This window comes from Phytophthora parasitica, assembly GCF_000247585.1.
Source record: "Phytophthora parasitica INRA-310 unplaced genomic scaffold supercont2.15, whole genome shotgun sequence".
Classification (NCBI taxonomy): Eukaryota; Oomycota; class Peronosporomycetes; order Peronosporales; family Peronosporaceae; genus Phytophthora; species Phytophthora nicotianae.
Genome location: NW_008649001.1, coordinates 666,643 through 684,790, shown reverse-complemented (window position 1 = coordinate 684,790; position 18,148 = coordinate 666,643). Strand labels below are relative to the sequence as shown.

At 48.4% G+C, this 18,148-nt stretch overlaps 11 protein-coding genes across 18 annotated transcripts; 6 read left to right on the top strand and 5 right to left on the bottom strand.

The window, feature by feature from the left end:
• Positions 1-526: 526 nt before the first annotated feature.
• Positions 527-1,216, top strand: PPTG_22335 (hypothetical protein; the record flags this gene model as incomplete). The annotated part of the gene is made up of 3 exons (XM_008903375.1): positions 527-625; positions 669-835; positions 1,081-1,216. The coding sequence occupies 3 exons, from the start codon at positions 527-529 to the stop codon at positions 1,214-1,216; spliced, it is 402 nt and encodes a 133-aa protein (XP_008901623.1).
• A 1,939-nt stretch (positions 1,217-3,155) lies between these two features.
• Positions 3,156-3,302, bottom strand: PPTG_22334 (hypothetical protein; the record flags this gene model as incomplete). Its single annotated transcript, XM_008903374.1, has 1 exon — positions 3,156-3,302. One exon carries the CDS (start codon positions 3,300-3,302, stop codon positions 3,156-3,158), a length of 147 nt encoding a protein of 48 aa, XP_008901622.1.
• A 785-nt stretch (positions 3,303-4,087) lies between these two features.
• Positions 4,088-6,081, top strand: PPTG_08198. 2 transcript variants are annotated; one of them, XM_008903138.1, is made up of 10 exons: positions 4,088-4,264; positions 4,351-4,420; positions 4,489-4,607; positions 4,670-4,788; positions 4,863-4,968; positions 5,034-5,143; positions 5,221-5,291; positions 5,368-5,480; positions 5,561-5,650; positions 5,726-6,081. In XM_008903138.1, exons 1-10 carry the CDS (start codon positions 4,231-4,233, stop codon positions 5,884-5,886), a joined length of 993 nt encoding a protein of 330 aa, XP_008901386.1. In that variant the 5' UTR covers positions 4,088-4,230; the 3' UTR covers positions 5,887-6,081. The 2 variants fall into 2 exon arrangements, with proteins under 2 accessions (XP_008901386.1, XP_008901387.1); XM_008903139.1 differs by having other exon boundaries at positions 4,351-4,607.
• Positions 6,082-6,219: 138 nt separating this feature from the next.
• PPTG_08197 (hypothetical protein) lies at positions 6,220-8,955 on the bottom strand. 6 transcript variants are annotated; one of them, XM_008903132.1, is made up of 12 exons: positions 8,268-8,955; positions 8,126-8,198; positions 8,020-8,049; positions 7,847-7,948; positions 7,566-7,769; positions 7,354-7,504; positions 7,204-7,277; positions 7,089-7,139; positions 6,898-7,030; positions 6,744-6,834; positions 6,591-6,681; positions 6,220-6,526 (listed from the first exon to the last, which is right to left on the bottom strand). In XM_008903132.1, the coding sequence occupies exons 1-12, from the start codon at positions 8,273-8,275 to the stop codon at positions 6,374-6,376; spliced, it is 1,161 nt and encodes a 386-aa protein (XP_008901380.1). In that variant the 5' UTR covers positions 8,276-8,955; the 3' UTR covers positions 6,220-6,373. The 6 variants fall into 6 exon arrangements, with proteins under 6 accessions (XP_008901380.1, XP_008901385.1, XP_008901384.1 ...); XM_008903137.1 differs by having other exon boundaries at positions 7,847-8,049; XM_008903136.1 differs by having other exon boundaries at positions 8,020-8,955.
• Positions 8,956-9,150: 195 nt separating this feature from the next.
• On the top strand, positions 9,151-10,253 carry PPTG_08196. Of its 2 annotated transcripts, XM_008903130.1 has the most exons (3): positions 9,151-9,512; positions 9,574-9,689; positions 9,760-10,253. In XM_008903130.1, the coding sequence occupies exons 1-3, from the start codon at positions 9,256-9,258 to the stop codon at positions 9,828-9,830; spliced, it is 444 nt and encodes a 147-aa protein (XP_008901378.1). In that variant the 5' UTR covers positions 9,151-9,255; the 3' UTR covers positions 9,831-10,253. The 2 variants fall into 2 exon arrangements, with proteins under 2 accessions (XP_008901378.1, XP_008901379.1); XM_008903131.1 differs by having other exon boundaries at positions 9,574-10,253.
• A 281-nt stretch (positions 10,254-10,534) lies between these two features.
• PPTG_22333 (hypothetical protein) lies at positions 10,535-10,708 on the bottom strand (the record flags this gene model as incomplete). The annotated part of the gene is made up of 1 exon (XM_008903373.1): positions 10,535-10,708. The coding sequence occupies one exon, from the start codon at positions 10,706-10,708 to the stop codon at positions 10,535-10,537; it is 174 nt and encodes a 57-aa protein (XP_008901621.1).
• Positions 10,709-10,805: 97 nt separating this feature from the next.
• Positions 10,806-11,752, top strand: PPTG_08195 (hypothetical protein). The gene is made up of 4 exons (XM_008903129.1): positions 10,806-11,097; positions 11,162-11,274; positions 11,343-11,458; positions 11,533-11,752. The coding sequence occupies exons 1-4, from the start codon at positions 10,960-10,962 to the stop codon at positions 11,601-11,603; spliced, it is 438 nt and encodes a 145-aa protein (XP_008901377.1). The 5' UTR covers positions 10,806-10,959; the 3' UTR covers positions 11,604-11,752.
• A 343-nt stretch (positions 11,753-12,095) lies between these two features.
• On the top strand, positions 12,096-12,778 carry PPTG_08194 (hypothetical protein; the record flags this gene model as incomplete). Its single annotated transcript, XM_008903128.1, has 4 exons — positions 12,096-12,233; positions 12,319-12,431; positions 12,507-12,622; positions 12,693-12,778. 4 exons carry the CDS (start codon positions 12,096-12,098, stop codon positions 12,761-12,763), a joined length of 438 nt encoding a protein of 145 aa, XP_008901376.1. The 3' UTR covers positions 12,764-12,778.
• Positions 12,779-12,876: 98 nt separating this feature from the next.
• Positions 12,877-14,541, top strand: PPTG_08193 (uroporphyrinogen decarboxylase). Its single transcript, XM_008903127.1, has 3 exons — positions 12,877-13,203; positions 13,270-13,321; positions 13,388-14,541. Exons 1-3 carry the CDS (start codon positions 12,950-12,952, stop codon positions 14,306-14,308), a joined length of 1,227 nt encoding a protein of 408 aa, XP_008901375.1. The 5' UTR covers positions 12,877-12,949; the 3' UTR covers positions 14,309-14,541.
• On the bottom strand, positions 14,410-15,413 carry PPTG_08192 (hypothetical protein; the record flags this gene model as incomplete). Its single annotated transcript, XM_008903126.1, has 2 exons — positions 14,410-14,463; positions 14,523-15,413. 2 exons carry the CDS (start codon positions 15,411-15,413, stop codon positions 14,410-14,412), a joined length of 945 nt encoding a protein of 314 aa, XP_008901374.1.
• Positions 15,414-15,710: 297 nt separating this feature from the next.
• On the bottom strand, positions 15,711-17,670 carry PPTG_08191 (hypothetical protein; the record flags this gene model as incomplete). Its single annotated transcript, XM_008903125.1, has 10 exons — positions 15,711-16,091; positions 16,164-16,244; positions 16,330-16,492; positions 16,558-16,602; positions 16,670-16,747; positions 16,817-16,929; positions 17,021-17,095; positions 17,162-17,240; positions 17,323-17,420; positions 17,590-17,670. 10 exons carry the CDS (start codon positions 17,668-17,670, stop codon positions 15,711-15,713), a joined length of 1,194 nt encoding a protein of 397 aa, XP_008901373.1.
• Between the last annotated feature and the right edge of the window lie 478 nt (positions 17,671-18,148).

Below are 18,148 nucleotides of genomic sequence, written 5' to 3'. Positions count from 1 at the left end.
CGTTAATGACTTTTTGGACAAGTTTTAGTGCCGAACTCAGTCGAATAACGCGCGACTGGCTTCGAAATGGGTCATCACTAGCTCCTCCGACCTCTCGAAAAACTGGTGTGTATGTGCATGATCGTGCTTCGCTAAACAATGCGTCGAAAGTAGACGTACCCAGTTTTAAAGTCACTATGGCAAAGCCGGAAGGCGGAAACGAGGGCCTCATGGTGGAGGTAGCCGTAGTTGAAAACTATATTTGCTGTAGCCACGGCAACGCCAAAAATTAGATTTGCCGTTGCCGACAGATCGTCTATTTTTTGCAACAAATAATTTTTTGTGGGGGCCCTCCCAGCTGGATGGCCTCCTTAGTTTCCCTCGTGAAGCTCGTGTAGATGGCCCATCACCAGAGCAGCTGTATCGGAAGTCATACAGCGTGTCTTTTTATAAACCTCCATGGCATCAGGTACACCCGTCTTAGTAGGCCCAGTACTTCAGAGTGATTGTGCTGCTGTTGTTGCGATACAATGCAGATTGCCACGAGATGAAAGTGCTTCACTCTGTCGGAAATGCCTACTACAACGACTGGATAGCCAACTTGAGTCAGCTTGTAAGTGACGTCCATGTGAAGAACAAAACCCCGGTAATCGAAGAAGATTCTTTGAGCTGACACCAACTACGAACAGATCTACGTCACTGTCATTTCCCGTTGTGGGGTTGCCGTCCCTATCAATTCGAGAAGTAAACGTAAAAACAGCCATTTCCTCTTCTTGGCCTGTAAAGGTAATACCCCAGACTCGTGCCGAATTGCATCTAGGACGTCGCTTCCGCCGAGCCTTCCGGTCACGTGGTGGTGAGTGAAATGTTGCACGATGGCCAGGGTTGGTGCGGTTGCAGCAATGATACAGAAGCGCTGAAGAAGTGCGTCCCAGATCCACATTGGCTTCAGCCCTTGCGTTGACCAATCCTTGATAACTCCTTCCTTGGAGGAGCCAAAACAGGATGACCCTGCGGACGAGCTGGCGCCAAATGACTGTAGGCTTCTTCGATCGAGACAAGCCTGCTGTGCTGACAATCCATGACCCGGGCACTCTGTAGTGACGACTACCACTACACAGGCCTTGCAGCCACAGCGCAGAAGCTGGACGCGCATGGGATGAGGGATAAGGTGCATACAGACATGGCATTACCCCAGCTCGCTTTTCACAATACGATATTTCTTGAAGTTCGCTAACAGAGCGTCTACCTCGGGCTGTGGCATCGCCACAGCAATAAGCTGCCAGGAGTGACGATGGTGGTGGAGAGCCATTTTGTAGAGATGAGGGGCGTGGCGAAGAGGGGGGCTAAAGCTTGAATGGGTGTTTTGCAGAATGAAATAAGGTGGATTCTTGCAGGACATCAGTTTGGCGGTGATTGGTTAAAAAGGGACACTTCTTGTGGCATGGTGCCAATGGTTAAGTGCGGATGGTGGCTAACACTTCTGTGGTACAACTGCTGGTTTTGTGGTGCTAGCAGTACATTATTGGTATTTCTTGTACACTTGTTGGTGCTGCCAGTACACTCTCCTGTTCAGGCCTCATTAATTGAGGGAAATAGATTTATATCCCGCGTAGTACATCAATTAAGTTCTCCGATCGCCCCTCGCTAAAACTGGCAAGTTGTTAGGTGTGTTAAATCGCCCAGTGCTGACACATTGCCAATTTGGTGCGAAAATATCAGTCCGATGCACATTAAAGCGTAAACGTTTATGAGAAAATGCCTTCTGTAAGCTGTTGATAGAAGGTCATTCACTCTGATATGGACACATCAGAGTGAATGGCCTGCTACCAACAGCTCACAGAAATCATTTTCCAATCGATAAGCCCGGCGACTATTTGCTTTTTCTCGAAAGGAAACGAGCGCCGACAAAACGTTTTTAGCTACATGTGTTTACGTAGCGATATGCCGCGGCCGCTGAAGACACCTTTCAAGCAAGGGCACAACGTCAAGTATGGTTTAAAAATCTCCGAGCAGCACCCTGAAACGTCTGCAATACTTGCCATAGCATGCAATTTTTGCATCAAATTTGGCCGTGAAGCCAAACCTGAAGACAAGCGGAAGAAAACCACGAGCGTGCAGTATCGGCAGCGTGTCGGCGTCTTAAAGGAGCGACAACTTTGTTGAAGACCCAAGAATCAAAACTAAAAGGTTTGAATGTCAAGCTCGCAGAAGTGGGAAAGGTTATCAGTCCGTTGCCTGCCGAAAGGGTTTTTACAAATCTTGCCTTTAAACAATACGCACATCAAAGGTATGCAGACTCATTAAAACATACGAACCTAGACTGAAGGCAGCAGGGTGGAGCACTGAATAAATTACACCGATTGAAAGCGACCACCACAGTTTACGAAAAAAATAGTCATAGAAGAAAATGTTCTTGCGAAGAATTTGTCCAAGTGCAACGACAGTAAAATAACTGTTGAAGAAGGATGAAAGATTTTGAGAGAGCGGTTTCAGACGCTGCAGAGCTTTTGTGGGGTCCTGGCTACATCTTTCCACAACACTGCCTCGGTAGAGTCTGATTTTTTTATCATCGGCTGGGAACGGGATGGATATTGTCAATCCCTAACCGATTGCTCCCTAGAAGGGATTCTACACACGAAGCAATTCCGACAAGTGTCGACACTTGATACTAGTTTAAAAAAATACTAGCTTGCCTATGATAATATGGATCCATTTCATTTAAGGGAAACTTCCAATTCGAGGCCGGTGGATCTATTCGAGGCCGGTGTGATATTAGCCAATGCATACGCTGTATTACGATTCCAAGCATGTCATTTGTAGATATACAACTAAGTACGAAACTCACAGAAATTTATACAGATTTGACGCGAAATCCAAACTGCTGGCGGAAGAGCGATCACTGCCAGCGCGAACACGAGTAGTTCAGGTGCTAAGCCTTCCAAGAAGACGACCTCGATGTCGCCAAGCGTTGACACTGGCAGTGATATTGTAGATTCTACAGTAGCTTAGGCACAGCAGTTGTCAGTACGACCTCATAAGTATGTGGAACTAAGAGATTGCCCTACCAAATTGGTCGGATCTGTGCGTCTTTCAATCCGGCAGCGTTACCCCCACCCTGCCGGGCGGTTTTACGTCACACAGGAGGTCTTGGCTTCAGCAAAAAGTGGGAGTCGCTAGCCATGACGCATGAGCAGCCGTACGAGGTTCTCCGGGTGGCAGCGAGCTCTGGGGACTCGAGCAGGGCCGGCGCCCCGCTCGACATTTCGAGCGCTGTCTGTGTCCGCGTGCTTCTGGAAATACAGTCCTTTCCAAAATGGCATCACCTCTCAAACCTAGTAGCCTATGATAATGACTTAAGTACGACCGATATGCACCGTTCTAGTAGGCCTACCCCTGATGCTGGTGTACCAATGAATATACTCAAGACAAGTCTAATTCCGGCCTTTAATAGAACCTCGGCCACAATTCCAGTGGTTTCTTTAAATAACAATACTGCGACCAACACTGTCATATTATGTGCCAATCACCTCCTTAAAAAAAGAGGGATTCTGGAGGTTTCCAGAACTGTCAAAACTTATGACTTCCGAGGCTGGAGTCCGACGCAGTGCCTTTCCGAAAATTGCACCTGCAAACCGGCCTCGAATTGACCACTTCCCTCATACTTACTTACACTAAAGACAATGATATCCCTCACATTCCCTCTATTGTCCTGCCTGCTGGTCCCTCTAATAAGCAAATAGGGGGAATCGGACAAAAATCCTCAATTTGTGAGGCCTCCTGTTAAATTTACAAATTAACCGGTAGTTGAACTTGCACTTGTCCCTTCTCGCAGTAATCAAAATGAATGAAGACAATTTTGTTGGCTACTGCCACAAGGTAATCGGCTGCACGTCCGCAATAGAATCGTAGTGCAATATCCACAAATACCGATACTGACAGTATTACTGTAGCAATAAGCGGCTTGACATGTGAGCTGCCGTCAGTCAAGCTAAAACAGTATGAAAATGGACAATAAAAAGTGTCATAGGAACCCGTTTGTGGTAAAATTGGAGCCTGATAAGATCAGCTGGTGGTGTGAAGCATCCTCCGCACTGACGTGGCCGAAGACTTGGCTGGAGATTCTTTAGTGGAGAGACAACAGGATAGTTCGTAATGATGCGCGGGGTCTGAACCAACCATGTCTCCGTGCTGGCTTGTTCTCACTCGTGAACTCTCCGCAGCAGCATCAGTTCCAATCGGCCACCTGCAATGTCTGACGACCAAGTGCCTCCGTTTTCGCTCGGTACGAGCGCTTGGCACGCTCGCACAGCCGTCCAACCACGACACCATCGAGTCTGACCATTTGATTTTATTGACTGTACACACTAGACAAGCCGCGCCACGATACTTCGACTTACATCGGTCGATGGCGCAAGTTTGCGGAGCTCGTGTCGCCAAAGTAAGTCAGCAGCTTTGGTGGATGGATTGACGAAGTTGATGACTCCTACACGGCATGGCCTGCTACAGGTGGCTTTTTCTGAGCTCGGAGCAGATCCAGCACGCGGCGCAGACGCTGGAGGACTTTCGCAACGGTAAAATCGCCCCCGGACAATTTAAGGACGCTGAACTTTGGAACCTCCGCCAGGGTAAGCACATTTTGACAGCGTGTTGCAAAACTCGTGTACTTAGCTTAGATTTTTTTATTAAGCGTATGAGGCTGCGGTGCACCCTCAAACTGGCGAGACGGTTCCGGCCCTGTTTCGATTGTCGGCTTTCGTTCCTGTGAATATTCCCATCTGCGTTGGCATGCTGCTTGCCCCTCCCACGGTACGTTATCATGCTACAATCGAAGCCTAATTTGTTTGCTATATTCACTAGAATATCATGTACAATTCTCACAGTTGGGAAATACGATTTTCTGGCAATGGGTTAACCAAAGCTACAGCGCTGGCTTCAACTACGCCAACCGCAACGCCAGCAGTGAGCAAGACAACTCGACCATCTTGAGTACGAGTTTATCCATGCAAATGACAGGTTGTTTTCGTAATAACAATTTTTGCGTTGCATTACAGAATCGTACGCTACCGCGACGCTAGTGTCTTGTTCGACTGCCGTTGGTCTGGGCAAGATGGTGGAGAAGGCGAAGAGGCTTTCACCGAGCACGCGTTCGTTCCTCGGAAAGGTGAGTGCAGACTGCTTGATCAACTTTCGTTTCTTCATTTCTTCGTGACCTCATATCTATGCTTGTTATTTGGTCAGATGGTTCCATTCGTTGCTGTGGCAAGCGCGGGTGCTTTTAACGCCGTGTCGATGCGTTTCAATGAGTTCCAGTACGTTACGTGTTGAGCATCTTCATGAAACTATACGATGTTGTTGTGCTAATTAGAATGTGTTGCTGATACGTAGGGAAGGCATTGATATCATGGACGAACACGGAGACGTGCACGGGCGTTCTGTTGCTGCTGGACGCCAGTCGCTTGGCCAGGTGGCACTCACGCGCATTGCGCTTCCCATGCCGAGTACGTTGTTCTTACATTTACCAGTTCTACTTGAGTAGAATGGAACTTACTAGAGCTGTAATCGGTTTATTTTCAAACAGTTTTGCTGCTCCCGCCGTATTTGTATGAGATCATGAAGAAGACCAACATCATGCCCAAAGCCAAGTACCCGAAGCTTGCTGCAGAGCTTGGTACGCGCGTCATTTTTGCCTCCACTCCGTATTAATGAGCTAACTTGTTGTGTGTTGTGCATGAATATGCAACAGTCGTGCTAACGATGTGTTTGTGGGGTGCCATGCCGAGCGCTGTTGCGCTCTTCCCTCAGATGGGTACGATTTCAGCCGATAGCGTTGAGGAGGAGTTCCGGTCTCGGGTGGACCGCCACGGCCAGCCCATTCGCCACTTCATCTACAACAAGGGCATCTGATTGTATAGAGTGCATTCATGTACAGCTTCTATTCAGGCCAGCAGCACATTCGTGAAATACAAGTTGTGAATTGCAACTTTAGTACCCCGTGTAACCTGTAACCCTTGGTTACAAATAGCACAATTGGCAGCGATACCTGGCGCAATGCGCTTAACTACTGTCGTACTTTACACTGTATAGCTAACGAGGGCGTCCCCCAGGATTAGACAAATGACCGGAGTGCATTAGAGTCCGCCTCTCATACTTCCCCTGCGTAGGGAGGGCAGTGACACCAGCCATTTTCAGATGAGGGGACGCATGAGTAGGCCTCACTGAGTACTTGTTATACTGGGATTGAAGAAAGTCGAATGGAAAAGTATATGTTATATCGATAGAAGTACTTGCTTTATCAGTGTCAGAGTTGCTGCTTGTTCTTGAACTGTATGCAAGCTGTGCTAAACGACGCCAGTTCCAGGTCAGTGGTAGTTCCAGGTCAGTGGTAATCGATTCAGGATTCACTTATCGTTTGCCATTGATTTGGATTTGCCGTGGATTCGGCTGGGTGATCAAAGTGGCGTTTACCTTTATGTGCTTCAATATACAGAAGCATGTTCTTTCGGCTTTCTTCTTTCTTCGCGTCCTTTGTTCGCCACAGATCGCGCTGGTGAAAAACAAGAGATGAGTCAACTATTTACTTCACAAATAGAGCATCAAAACTTCGTTACCTCCTTTACATGACTGACGTTTGTTGCTTCATGTAAACGTTCTTCTAGCTCCCAGCAGTACCGCTGCCATTTCTCTTTTTCAGCTATTTGACTATAAGAAATAAACGAAAAATGAGCCATCGCCCAGCCCAATCCATTAGATGGGGGACTTACTCATCGACTAGCGCTCTCAAGTCTAGCAGAGCGTGTTTTGCTGAGGATAACTCGCGCTTTGCTTTCGACAGGCTAGTTGCATCTGCTGCAGCTGGTGATCGACAATGTTTAAGATTCAAGTGGCATTGTAGATAGACAGTAGCAGTCAACATACCTTTCTCATCAGCGAGTCGGAGCTGAAGCTCGCTTTCGGCCTCCTGTTCCTGTAATCTAACAAGGTCCCGTGCCTGATCTTCTAGTGATTGTTTTGAAGCGGCGAAGACTTCTCGTAAACGCGTCTTTGCTCTCTGTTGGATCAAGTGTGTCAATAATTCGTATAGGACGTCATCACTATCGATAATTCACCTGGCTTTCGTCTACTTCTTTCTGGTAATTGTCTCTCTCTTTCTGAAGTTGCTAGGAACCACAAAGCCGAAAGTAAATATGCAGGGCGGCACCTAAAAAAACAACTGTGCAGTACTTGAGACTCCAGCGTTATGCGGCTAAGTTTTGCTTCGCACGTCGAGAGCGTTTGGGCTATTGACTCCGATGTTCCTATGGAAACAGAAAAAAAAAAATGTTTCAGCGCACTATATGTGCGCCCTTTACGTCCCAAACAGGACAGTCTTACCGCATAAAACCCCAAGAGAGCGGAGATCATCAGACAACTTGGCGCCTTCTCCACATTCGTACAGCTTGAGGAAATGGTGGGGTGTTAATGGCTCGGCTGGGTAGTCTGGAAGAATTTCATCAATGTTTTCGTGATTTTTTCGTAGTTGATCCTGGACAAATAGGATGTCAACTGTCATTGTAGATAGCATTGTGTGTTGCTACTGAACTCACCTTGACTTTATGGAGCTCCTCGCTAGTCAATTTTCCGTCGTGGTCCCCATCGAACTGTTGCCAAACCATTTTTGCGGCAACGAGTGACCACGCTGGCAATCCAAGAGGTATCGCTTTGTTGTCCTCGGATGACTGAACGGGGTAAAAGCTTGGAAGTTTGTTTACTTGATTTGCAAGATATTCCAAACTCTTTTGCTTCTCTTTCTACACGCCACGCATATGAGAAAGAGGCCACCACTTATTAAGGAATATTACTGCGGCAAGTGACCGTTTCAACGCACCAACTGAAGTTCGTATTCGCGAAATCGAATTTCCTGCTCATAAATTGTGACGCGTAGCATCTCCAATTCCTGCTGAATGGACTTAGTCTCAGCATAGAAGGACTGCTTTGGAAACGTCGTTCAGTAAGCAAGTGTACACCAGTGCAGCTAGACGACGGGAAATGACACAGTACCTTGATGTTCTGCACGTGCCGGCAACCTTTCTGTTCACAATCCAATCATCAGTTCTGCATACTAAGCACTTAGGTATTGTTTGCAATAGCATGGTTACAAAATTACCCAGCAGTACAGGTATAGCTCCGACGCTCCGCAGTGGCTGCAGCAGTATCGAGAGAGTTTCTTGACTGCCGCCCTGAAGTAATTGGGTCAAGCAACAACAGCAGTTAGATTAGCCTTCAAGAGCACGTCGTGTTCAACGTACGCAGCCATGGTGATTTGATCCTCCAGATCAGACTAAACTCAGACGATGGCAACTACAATGATGACATTCTCCCTCTTGCAGAGCCACGAAACTACCCAAGTTGAAGTGCACTTGATAAGAATAGGATCTCCCTCTACGGGAACCAGTTGAAGTCCACCGCAATGGCTGCAGAACAGTGCAGCCCATCGCCGGATTCCGCGTGTTTCCACGAGAGCGACCATCTAGCTTGGCTACACCATGTCGTGCTGCACGATGAGCTTCCGTGGTACAAACCATAACGCGAGGCAATAATATGCGCGTGCCGACGCCCAACGACAGCGGAGACCGTCGCTAACTCGACGAATATCGTCGTAGCGCGAGCTCAAACGCACGAGAGTGTCGCTACGACCCGATGAGCCATACGCTTTGAGAAGGTTCCCGGGCGCTTCGTCGCTGCACTTCGAGGGACACTTCAACTGAGACGGACTCCGATTCTCGTCTTGGCAGCTTTGCACAATTGCACAATTTTTCAACGCGGCTTTCTCGCCGAAACGCCACCTTGCGCCTTGAACCACTCGAGTTGGCGTCTACGCGGGTCCACGTGCCATGCGCACTTCTGCTTCGAGGTCTATCTGATACGGTTACCAAGACGTGAAGAAGCAATTCATGGTGAAACCGATCAAAATATTGGTTTTCTCCTCGTATCTTTTTACCAGCGATACCATCTGCTTTTGAAAATCAGTTCTTCCCTTCGGGTATGTCCGCATCAACAAAGCTTTAAGCAACAGTGACATCAATAAACGAAGGGCGATGGTACTTTTGAACAATTTGTTAAAGACACGATCTTAGGCCGGCGCGCTGCACTGCACCATCACGATGATCACTCCTTGCAGCAGTTGGGACTTGCAGCAAAGTCGAAGTCACAACGGAATTTGCCTCCGCCTGCTCAAGCCTCAATCAGCCCGCAAGCTACAGGAACCTCAAGCAAGTGTCACCTTCTCACCAGTCCATGTCGGTCTCGGCAGTGCGAGTCTCGCTTCAGCCGGCGCATGGCTACATACCACTCGTAGTCATCGGCGCCGGCCTCGTCGGTACGTGGGCCGGTTTCAAAGTCGGCGCCGCCCGCAAGAAATACAACGTCTCGTACCCGCAAATGTACGCCGAGAAGAAGGACAAGAACGCCAACGAGTTCAACTGCGTGCAGCGCGCTCACCAAAATGTGCTCGAAAACCTCCCACTCTTCTATGCCATGCTCGCCACCTCCTCGTAAGTCATGCACTCTTGTGTCTAGCAATGAAGTGGTGTATAACTGGTTATGATGATGCAGGATTTACCGTCCTAAAGTTGCAGCAGCAGCCGGTGTGGTGCGCGTCGTAGGCTTCATTGTGTACGTCAAAGGGTACTCGACCGGAGATCCAGGGAAAAGGAGGAGAGGCAGCTTTGGTGAGTAAATTGTCGGTCAGCTTTTGGGGAAATGCGCTAAATCGCTAACTTGTTATGTTGCATTTGTCAGGCCACCTCGGAACGCTAGTCATGTTAGGACTCTCGTTGGAAGCCTCTCTACGTCTTCTGGATTTGATATAGTTCTTTCCCGCTCTTGAAGAAAACTGGAGAGCGATGAAAGTGATCATGAAATCGACTGTAACAACAGCAATCAAGAGACAAGTCTCTTAAGTAAACAACGACCGGCGAGCACGCTCATGATGCCTCCAAAGTCAAGGGGTAGTGTGAGGCAAACGTGCCATGAGCGATGCAACGGACGCCGGTGAAATTCGCGAGCACTCGAGAGGGAAGTGCTGCGAGGCACAGCAGCAACGGTTGGAAGCTGCTGCCAAAACGCCAAAATCACGTGACGAATTGTGCGGAAACGGGAGGTGGACCAGGTAGACTAGTGATAAACGGACTGCCTGCCACTCGATAGAAGACTCCAAGACATCCGCACCCTGTATAAAAGAACATCTTGTTGTAAATGAATGAAAAATCACATGCATTTTCTCCAAACCTCTCAGTATTCATCGGAGCAAGATCAGCTTACAACTATGGATATCTGATAGCTATCTCTCCAGCTCCATTGGTCCACCGTCCCCTGGACAATGGCGGTCTTTTCGGCAGGAACTATCCACATCACCTTGTCCTTCACCGCTGCGTTTGCACCCAGCTCGGCACACATATAACGGCCGGATTCAGTGAATGTTTCCACGACTCGAAGAGTACCGGCACCACATTCACATGCTGACCCATGATTTGGAGGATTCTCGTCGGCAGCTGGACGGTGACTTTGCCGAGGCTCATGAACGCCATGACGAAGTGGTGCGTCTTCGGCAAGTCCATCGCCGATCCGGAATGTGCACGATGTCTACACCACGATTGGTAGCCTTCACGCAGAACGGAGGTGATTCGAGGACGAAGCCCTTGTAGTCTTCACCAAAACACGTTGAGACTGATGAAAACGTGCCTGCCATTACCATGGTGCAGCCGGATTCGTCCACATTGTTGATGTGGCGTGTTGGCTGAGGAGTGTCGATACTGGATCACTACAAGTAGTTGCTGTTCGCACAGGAGTGCGTTATCGTGGGTCACCGTTCATCATAGAGTCATTTACGGGATATGAGTCATTCTCGGTCCATAGAATCGACCCCCTCCCAATAGAAGACCCCCTTTGAACAGCCGGTAATTTTCACTCTCCCTCGCAACACCGGAACGGAAGGCGACAATGACTGGGATCCAAGTGGAACTGCAGCCTGCACACGGCTTCGTGCCGCTGCTCGTGGTGCTCCTGCTGTTTGTAAACCTTTGGGCTGGGATCAAGGTTGGTAAAGCCCGCAAGCTCTACGGCATCGAATACCCGCAGGTACGTTCCAACTGACACCATCATGCGTTAAAATGCCGAATGCTGACGTGGTTGTTGGCTCTAGATGTACGCGGAGCAGAGCGACAAGAACGCCAAAGCCTTCAATTGCGTGCAGCGCGGCCACCAGAACATCATGGAGAATATCCCGATCTTCCTCGCGCTGGTCTTTACGTCATCGTACGGTGTATTACTCCAAAACGGCGAAATATCCTTACTAATGAATGACGATTGCGGTGTTTACACAGGATTTATCGCCCTCAGATCGCTGCGATTGCTAGCTTCGTGCGCATTCTCGGTTTTATCATGTACATGCGCGGCTATTCGTCGGGGGACCCGAAAAAGAGACTGCAGGGTTCATTTGGTGCGTGAGGCATTGGAGCTTTGTGTGTAAAAGTTTTAGTCATTGTCTGATTTTGTGCATTATGGTGTGAATAGGCTACCTCGGTCTGCTTGTGAGCCTTATCTTGAGTGTTGAGGCGAGTCTGCGCATTCTTGGACTACTGTAAGGTTGTCACTGGCATATTTGGTCGACGAATCTCTCAACAGTCCAGTGAACAAGCTGGTGAGGGAGTGGAAATGCTAAACGAGAACGCTAAGCGATAATTTGTTGAAACATTGACATTCTCCATTTTACATGGAGAGCATGATAACATCATTTTTTCTTTTTTTATTTGGTTTAGCTTTACTGTACCCGACTAGCTTGCCGGCAATGTCTAGCGCTATTCATGACTAACGAATGATGGTACAACCAAATAAGGGCACAATTGCAGTGAGCCGGGCATTAAATACCCATGATTACGGAGTTCGAGCACCCTGAAGCATTAGCCAAACCAAAGCTGCATTATCATGAGCAACCCCGTCATCATTCAAAGTAGTCGTTGGCGATGCCACTCACCCAAGTCGAAAGCCAGCAACTTGATGGTTCTCATGAAATGCACTTGCCTCCTTTTCATTTTACATTTTGCCCTTCAGCGACATCACTTCAAGACTGCGCTAATATGGTCGGAATCCAGCTAGAACTGCAGCCTGCTCACGGCTACGTGCCTCTTGTCGTAGTGCTTCTCCACGTTGTGAACACGTGGGCGGGCCATCAAGTAGGAGTGGCTCGCAAGAAATTTGGCGTCGACTATCCGCAGGTACGCTTTCGAGCTTTCGAGGAAACAGATACGGAGTTACTATAATGATACCCTGGTAGCCTAAACGAAACTTGCAATGACGTAGATGTGTGCGGAGAAAAGCGAAAAGAATGCCAAGGCGTTTAACTGCGTGCAGCGAGGACATCAAAACATCGTGGAGAATATCCCCAGTTTCTTGGGCCTGTTTTTCACGTCCGCGTACGAACAAACCAAGCCTTGGCTTATTGGAGTGCGATTGAAACTAAATGGACTTGCGCTGTTCTTTATCTGCAGGTTGTACCGTCCCCAGGTTGCTACCGTTGCGGGTCTCGCGCGTATCCTCGGTTTTGTCGTGTACATGCGTGGCTACTCTTCGGGAGATCCGCAGAAGCGCATGCAGGGGGCCTTCGGTAAGTGGATTCGCTGTCTTACTGGCCTTAAAGTCTCGCCCCACCACTTAACATTGAATAACCTTCACAGGCCACTTCGCTCTCCTCGTCAACGTCTGTCTGAGCGTCGAGGCTGGGCTGCGCATACTGGGCATCTTGTAGTTGAAGTGGTCAGCGTTAACGCAACATAGCGTAATGTTGCGTAATATCACCTCTCTCATGCGCTAAAATTTGAAAGATCATCCAATCAAGTCTATGTATCTTTTGTTTTATCCGCCAATCACCAGCGTCTCCACATCGTAAAAGCTGCTCGCAGCTGGTTCACAAGTGCTTCAGACCACCGTAGCTATGGCAGGCGAAGTGACCACGTCCTTGGCCGTGGCCATCTCGGCCGCCGCCGCTGCCGCGTATATCGTGCAGCGCCAGCAGAAGAGCTCCAAGAAGACCAACAAGAAGGGCTTGCCCTTCCCCATGAAGCGTACGCCGCTCGAGCGTGTGCCGTTGGACCAACTGCCCAAGCTCAAGAACGACCTGCTTATCCGCGCGCTACGTGGCGACCGCACGGAGCGTGTACCCGTGTGGTGCATGCGTCAAGCTGGACGGTGAGTCAACAGTCCATTAATAAGCAGAAACACCAGTGCCTAACAGTGTTATTGACAATATTGTAGTCACTTGCCCGAGTTCCGCGAGCTGCGCGACATGGGCTATGATTTCTTCACGGTACAATAATTGCAAATACTGTAAACTATATCATTATGTGCCTAATATTATTATTGTGTATATTAGATGTGCGGTGTGCCCGAGCTCGCGGTGGAAGTGAGTCTGCAGCCGCTGCGTCGTTACCACATGGACGCAGTCATCATCTTCTCGGACATTCTGGTGATCCCGCAGGCCATGGGCATGGAGGTCACGATGGTGCCAAAGGTTGGACCAGTGCTACCGGACCCAATCCGCAAACCTGAGGACATCGACAAGCTCGACTTGAACCCCAACATTGAGGAGAAATTGGGCTACATGTTGGACGCTCTCAATTTGGCTCGTCAGAAGATTAACGGCGAGGTGCCTCTCATTGGCTTTGTGGGTGCGCCGTTGACGCTCATGTGCTACATGATCGAAGGCAGCGGCAGTCGCACCAAGGCTCTACTCAAGACGTTCCTGTACCAACACCCCGATGCAGCTCACAAGCTGCTACAGGGCATTACGGACGTGTGTGTGAACTTCATGCTGGCACAACAGCGTGCCGGTGCTCAGGCCTTGCAGGTCTTTGAGAGTGTAGGCGCTGAGGTGCTGACTCAGGACCATTTCTACGAGTTTGTGTTCCCTTATCTGGTCCAAATTGCGGACCGAGTCAAGGCCGAGATCCCGGATACGCCGATTGTGTGCTTCTGTAAGGGCACCCAGTACGCGTACGAGAAGCTCGTGGCTACCAAGTACGACTGTATTGGTCTGGACTGGCAGTCCGACCCGGTTGAGGTGCGTCAGCTTGCTCGTGGCCGCGTCTCGCTGCAGGGCAACATGGACTCGAGCGTCATCTACGCGTCTACGGACATCATCTACGACGAAGTCAAGAAGATGCTCAAGCGCTTCGGCACGCAGAAGTACGTGGCCAATCTCGGCCACGGCTGCTTCCCAGACATGGAGCCGGCGCACGTGGACGCCTTCATTAAGGCCGTGCAGCAGATCTCGCTGGAGATGAACTCGCGCTAGACGTACTGTCGCCTGTGTTGAAATAGAAACCAACGCAACGATGAAAAGATATGTTCGTGATAACTGAGTGTTGCTTAACAGATATGCTCTTGTTTGGCTCTTTAACTAGCTGCTGCAAGCATGGTTGGTGATATGTTGAGTGCGTCGGCAAAAATCTTACAAGCAAGCCGTTAGTTTTCACATTAGGTCTTCAAGATTACAGATAAATACGCACCGTGAACATCTTGCCAATATTGTCCATCCGTCGTCGCTGCTCCTTCTCCATGAGAGCGTTTTTGGCTCGGAGTTGCTCTAATGCTGCCTTTTGATTGTTTGTCTGGGTCTCTGCATTCTCGAGCTTTTTGGCCAGCAAGTCGATGTGGGATTCAATGCTTTGTGTCTGCTTCTCGAGTCCAGAACGGATCTGCGTTTGCTGCTTCTGCACTGTACTAATAGCTTGCTCCATGAGCTCCAGGTCATCTGCGCGTTGTTGAGCCTGTACACGCGCTTCAGCAGTTTGTCTCTGAGCGACGGTATCGAAATCTTGCAGACGATCTAACATGTCGTCCACGTGCTTTTGCCAGTTCCTGCGTAAACTATTTGTCTCTTCACAGATCTCCGAGATGCGACTGCCAGTGTCACTTTTGATCTCGTGAAGTCTGTCCTTCACGTCCATTACGTCGCGTTGCAATTGCTGCATCCATTCGACATTGTGACTGTGTGAAGCCTTCAAGATCTCGTTATCTTTCGCCCAGTCACGCTCCTTTAAGCCCCATACCTCCATCGTCCGCTTCAGTTGCATCACCTCAGTGTGTGTGGCCTTGTGTATCTCGCCTTGACGAACCACTTCCGCGTCCATTTCGCTAAGTTTTCGAGTCATTTCCTTGCGGAGACCATCGACCTCGGCCATCAGAACGTCCGAAAGAGTATCAAAGGCACTACGTAGAGCTCGGATTTGAGAGGTTAGAAACTCAAATGTCGCCTGCGACTCGACTTCAAGGACTAACTGATCCGCTGCCTCACGTTGCAGCTCCTTCACCGCACGCTGTAATTGATGCATATCTGACAATGGTTTCTTAGTCTTGGCTAGGCGTGAAGCCGTCGTCAGCTTCAGTGTTGTCGACATTGCTAGGTCTTGCAGTGTTTCGAAGAGGAGTTTTGACTGCACCGGCGGTTAGTAAACGACTAATGGAATTGGCGAAACCTTGGTAGGAAGTAACGAAGAGGCACTACAGCTCTCATACTTGCTGCGCAATACTTGCAATCTGCACGCACAAGTGCGAAGCATAACAGAAATGATTTCAAACAAAGGAAAATTACTTACCGGGTTTATATCGTTTTGCTTATTTTGTTCCGGAGTTTGTATTTGATGAGATCTCTTTCTCGGACTTTCATGTTTCTGGTATTACAAACTTAACGCGTATTACGTGTATCGCAATCCGTAGTCGTCTTCTCCGTCAAGTAGTGACATGTTCTCTTTGTCCTCTGCAGATAAAGTTGTTGCTTCTACCTCTGGATCCGGATCCCATTGATAGAGTACTTTGCCAGCAAATATGGTCAGGAACGCAAAAACGTCCACGAACACCGAGGGAGGGATCCAGTTCCGCAGACCGTCGTGAAGGTTAATGATGCCGAAATTGTCTGGGTCTACTTGGTACCACGCGAGAACGACAAATGAAGTCAAAAAGCCGACGAGTGTGCATCCGTACATGGTTGAAACACTCGTGAGCCGGATCAGTTGGAGTAGCAGGACATTTACGACGATGTTACTCAAGACGTAGAGAAGTAAGATCGGAAGTCCCATCTAAACGAGTCACACATTGGTTGGTTAGTGATAAAGCACAACCACGACTTGAAAACGCCAAGAAAAACGTACATAGCAGTGATCTGTGGACACCTCGCTCTCGCCTTGAATGAGACACATCAAACCACTGGTCTTCTGGTCGAGATGGAGAAACTAGAACAGCATTATAAAACAACATCTCGTAAGATTCAAGTCTATCAGATGATAATGAAGACTTGCCAAGGACAAAATAACCTACTTCAGCATCAAAGATGATCGGAGCTACCAACAATCCAGCAATAAATTGGTTGACCGAAACCCAAGCATTCAAGTACGACATGTCCACGGGCTGGTCACGGATCACACGCTCTTTATACAGCATCGACAATGATCCCGGAATTGCTGCAAGAAGGTAGAACACGCTACACACGCATCCACGTTGTTAGGCTTTTCACCTCTAGTATGCAGACAAATTATTTGGTCGTACCTGTTCCAGCCAATCTCTCGGTCTTCGAACTCTTTGCTATGAATGCTGTACAGTAGAAACAAATTTGAAGTCAGAATTTAAATCACTGAATAGCGCAAGTGACCAAACGTACTCTTCAATACAGGGGATTAAAGAAAGGATGAGTCCGCCTGTGATAATCAGCATGCCTACAACTTGAGCTCTTGTGTATCTTTAAAAGAAAAATACGAATCATTTAGTAAATAATTGTAGCCTTTCGTAGAAAAGGAAGGCTCCGTACCTGACACCGAAAAACGCTGCTGACATGCAGGCTGATATCGGGATAGACGCCTGCATGAATAACAGCGTCTGCGTCGGGTCTGTTCGCCCACCGGCAATAAACAACATCAGGCCCTAGCTCAATTTAAAAACAAACAGAGTTTAAGCACAAAATCCACCGTTAGTATTTGTTGAATTAGTCCAGCTTCGAGCAACGTGATCTTACATGAAGGAGATCCAGCAGCCCCATGACGAAAAAGTGGAATTTTGGGAATTCCATCCCATCGTCTTCCATAAGATCCTGCAATACAATACCAAAGAGCCTTCAGTATCTTCTTCCACCTGCAATCCACACTAATTTGCTTACCTCATGTGTCGCCTTGTAGCTGACGATGCAGAACATCGGGGGTATGTACAGGAATGTCATGAACTGGCACAGAAAGTATCTACCACAGCCTGTTAGCCTGTATACTGTCGCTAACTTCTTTTAAAAAAATCATTACTTGCAGTGCATAGCAGCTCATATACCTGTACGACTCCATTCGGTCCACCATGACCTTGAACAGGAACCTCTCAGAAGACATGGCCACTAGCAGCAACAGGATCGCACCGAAGGACAACAGCGACTGGGTTGTAGCATTACAGTAACAAGATAGTATATTGGTGCTGTTAGTAAGCGCAAAAAGGACGATGAATAAAGAAGCTTGGTGCATGTTGAAAATCCAAGCGCTCCGTTCCGCGGAGTTTGGATCGCTTGGGGTTCAAGACCCTTTGTCGTTGAGTTAGGAAGCGCACCTTTCGAGAGCAGATGTGATAGGATTTGCCGGTCCTGGCGTCAATACCCAGGTGGATAAAGGGAGGCGTGCTGAACGCCATGGGTCTTCTACGCCCCCGGTCGGAGGAGATCCGCACGCGTTGGCTCGTTCCTGAGTTCGAAATTGAGGTTCGATGATTATCGCATATTTCTGAAATGTCATGGTGTGTACCACCTAAATGCCGAAACACGTATGTACCTGAAGTAACACTAAAATAAACAAGAAACGCGCTAAACTTTACACAAACAGCTAATAAATGTACCAAGCCCAGATTATGAAAATTCTAACTACCGGTATCAAAAAGTCACCACTCCACACCCACTTGGATGCCCTCGTAGTCGTAAGTGGAGTAAATGGAGTAAAATGGAGCCTTGGTCGTTGACGTTATGGAAGAGCATGAGATTCTTAATGATATTAATTTGAGAATCACCGCAGTTGAAATGCTTATTTTTGAATACTGGAAACGGACGTGGCTGAAGCGACGGTGGAGTAGCAGCCACCACTCACTCGTAGGTTTCTTAGGACACTGAACTGAGCAG

Bases quoted from the DNA above. Each gene is read 5' to 3' on its own strand.
- PPTG_08198 (XM_008903138.1), top strand. From the start codon at position 4,231: ATGTCTGACGACCAAGTGCCTCCGTTTTCGCTCG. The intron at 4,421-4,488 runs GTAAGTCAGCAG...GGCCTGCTACAG, and splicing joins GCGGAGCTCGTGTCGCCAAA to GTGGCTTTTTCTGAGCTCGG. The intron at 5,481-5,560 runs GTACGTTGTTCT...ATTTTCAAACAG, and splicing joins CATTGCGCTTCCCATGCCGA to TTTTGCTGCTCCCGCCGTAT.
- PPTG_08197 (XM_008903132.1), bottom strand. The intron at 7,949-8,019 runs GTACTGTGTCAT...TTTCCAAAGCAG, and splicing joins GGCACGTGCAGAACATCAAG to TCCTTCTATGCTGAGACTAA. The intron at 6,527-6,590 runs GTAACGAAGTTT...GTTTTTCACCAG, and splicing joins ACGTCAGTCATGTAAAGGAG to CGCGATCTGTGGCGAACAAA.
- PPTG_08196 (XM_008903130.1), top strand. From the start codon at position 9,256: ATGTCGGTCTCGGCAGTGCGAGTCTCGCTTCAGCCGGCGCATGGCTAC. The intron at 9,513-9,573 runs GTAAGTCATGCA...ATGATGATGCAG, and splicing joins GCCATGCTCGCCACCTCCTC to GATTTACCGTCCTAAAGTTG. The intron at 9,690-9,759 runs GTGAGTAAATTG...TGCATTTGTCAG, and splicing joins AAGGAGGAGAGGCAGCTTTG to GCCACCTCGGAACGCTAGTC.
- PPTG_08195 (XM_008903129.1), top strand. From the start codon at position 10,960: ATGACTGGGATCCAAGTGGAACTGCAGCCTGCACACGGCTTCGTGCCG. The intron at 11,098-11,161 runs GTACGTTCCAAC...TGTTGGCTCTAG, and splicing joins ACGGCATCGAATACCCGCAG to ATGTACGCGGAGCAGAGCGA. The intron at 11,275-11,342 runs GTACGGTGTATT...GTGTTTACACAG, and splicing joins GCGCTGGTCTTTACGTCATC to GATTTATCGCCCTCAGATCG.
- PPTG_08193 (XM_008903127.1), top strand. From the start codon at position 12,950: ATGGCAGGCGAAGTGACCACGTCCTTGGCCGTGGCCATCTCGGCCGCC. The intron at 13,204-13,269 runs GTGAGTCAACAG...ACAATATTGTAG, and splicing joins TGCATGCGTCAAGCTGGACG to TCACTTGCCCGAGTTCCGCG. The intron at 13,322-13,387 runs GTACAATAATTG...TGTGTATATTAG, and splicing joins TGGGCTATGATTTCTTCACG to ATGTGCGGTGTGCCCGAGCT.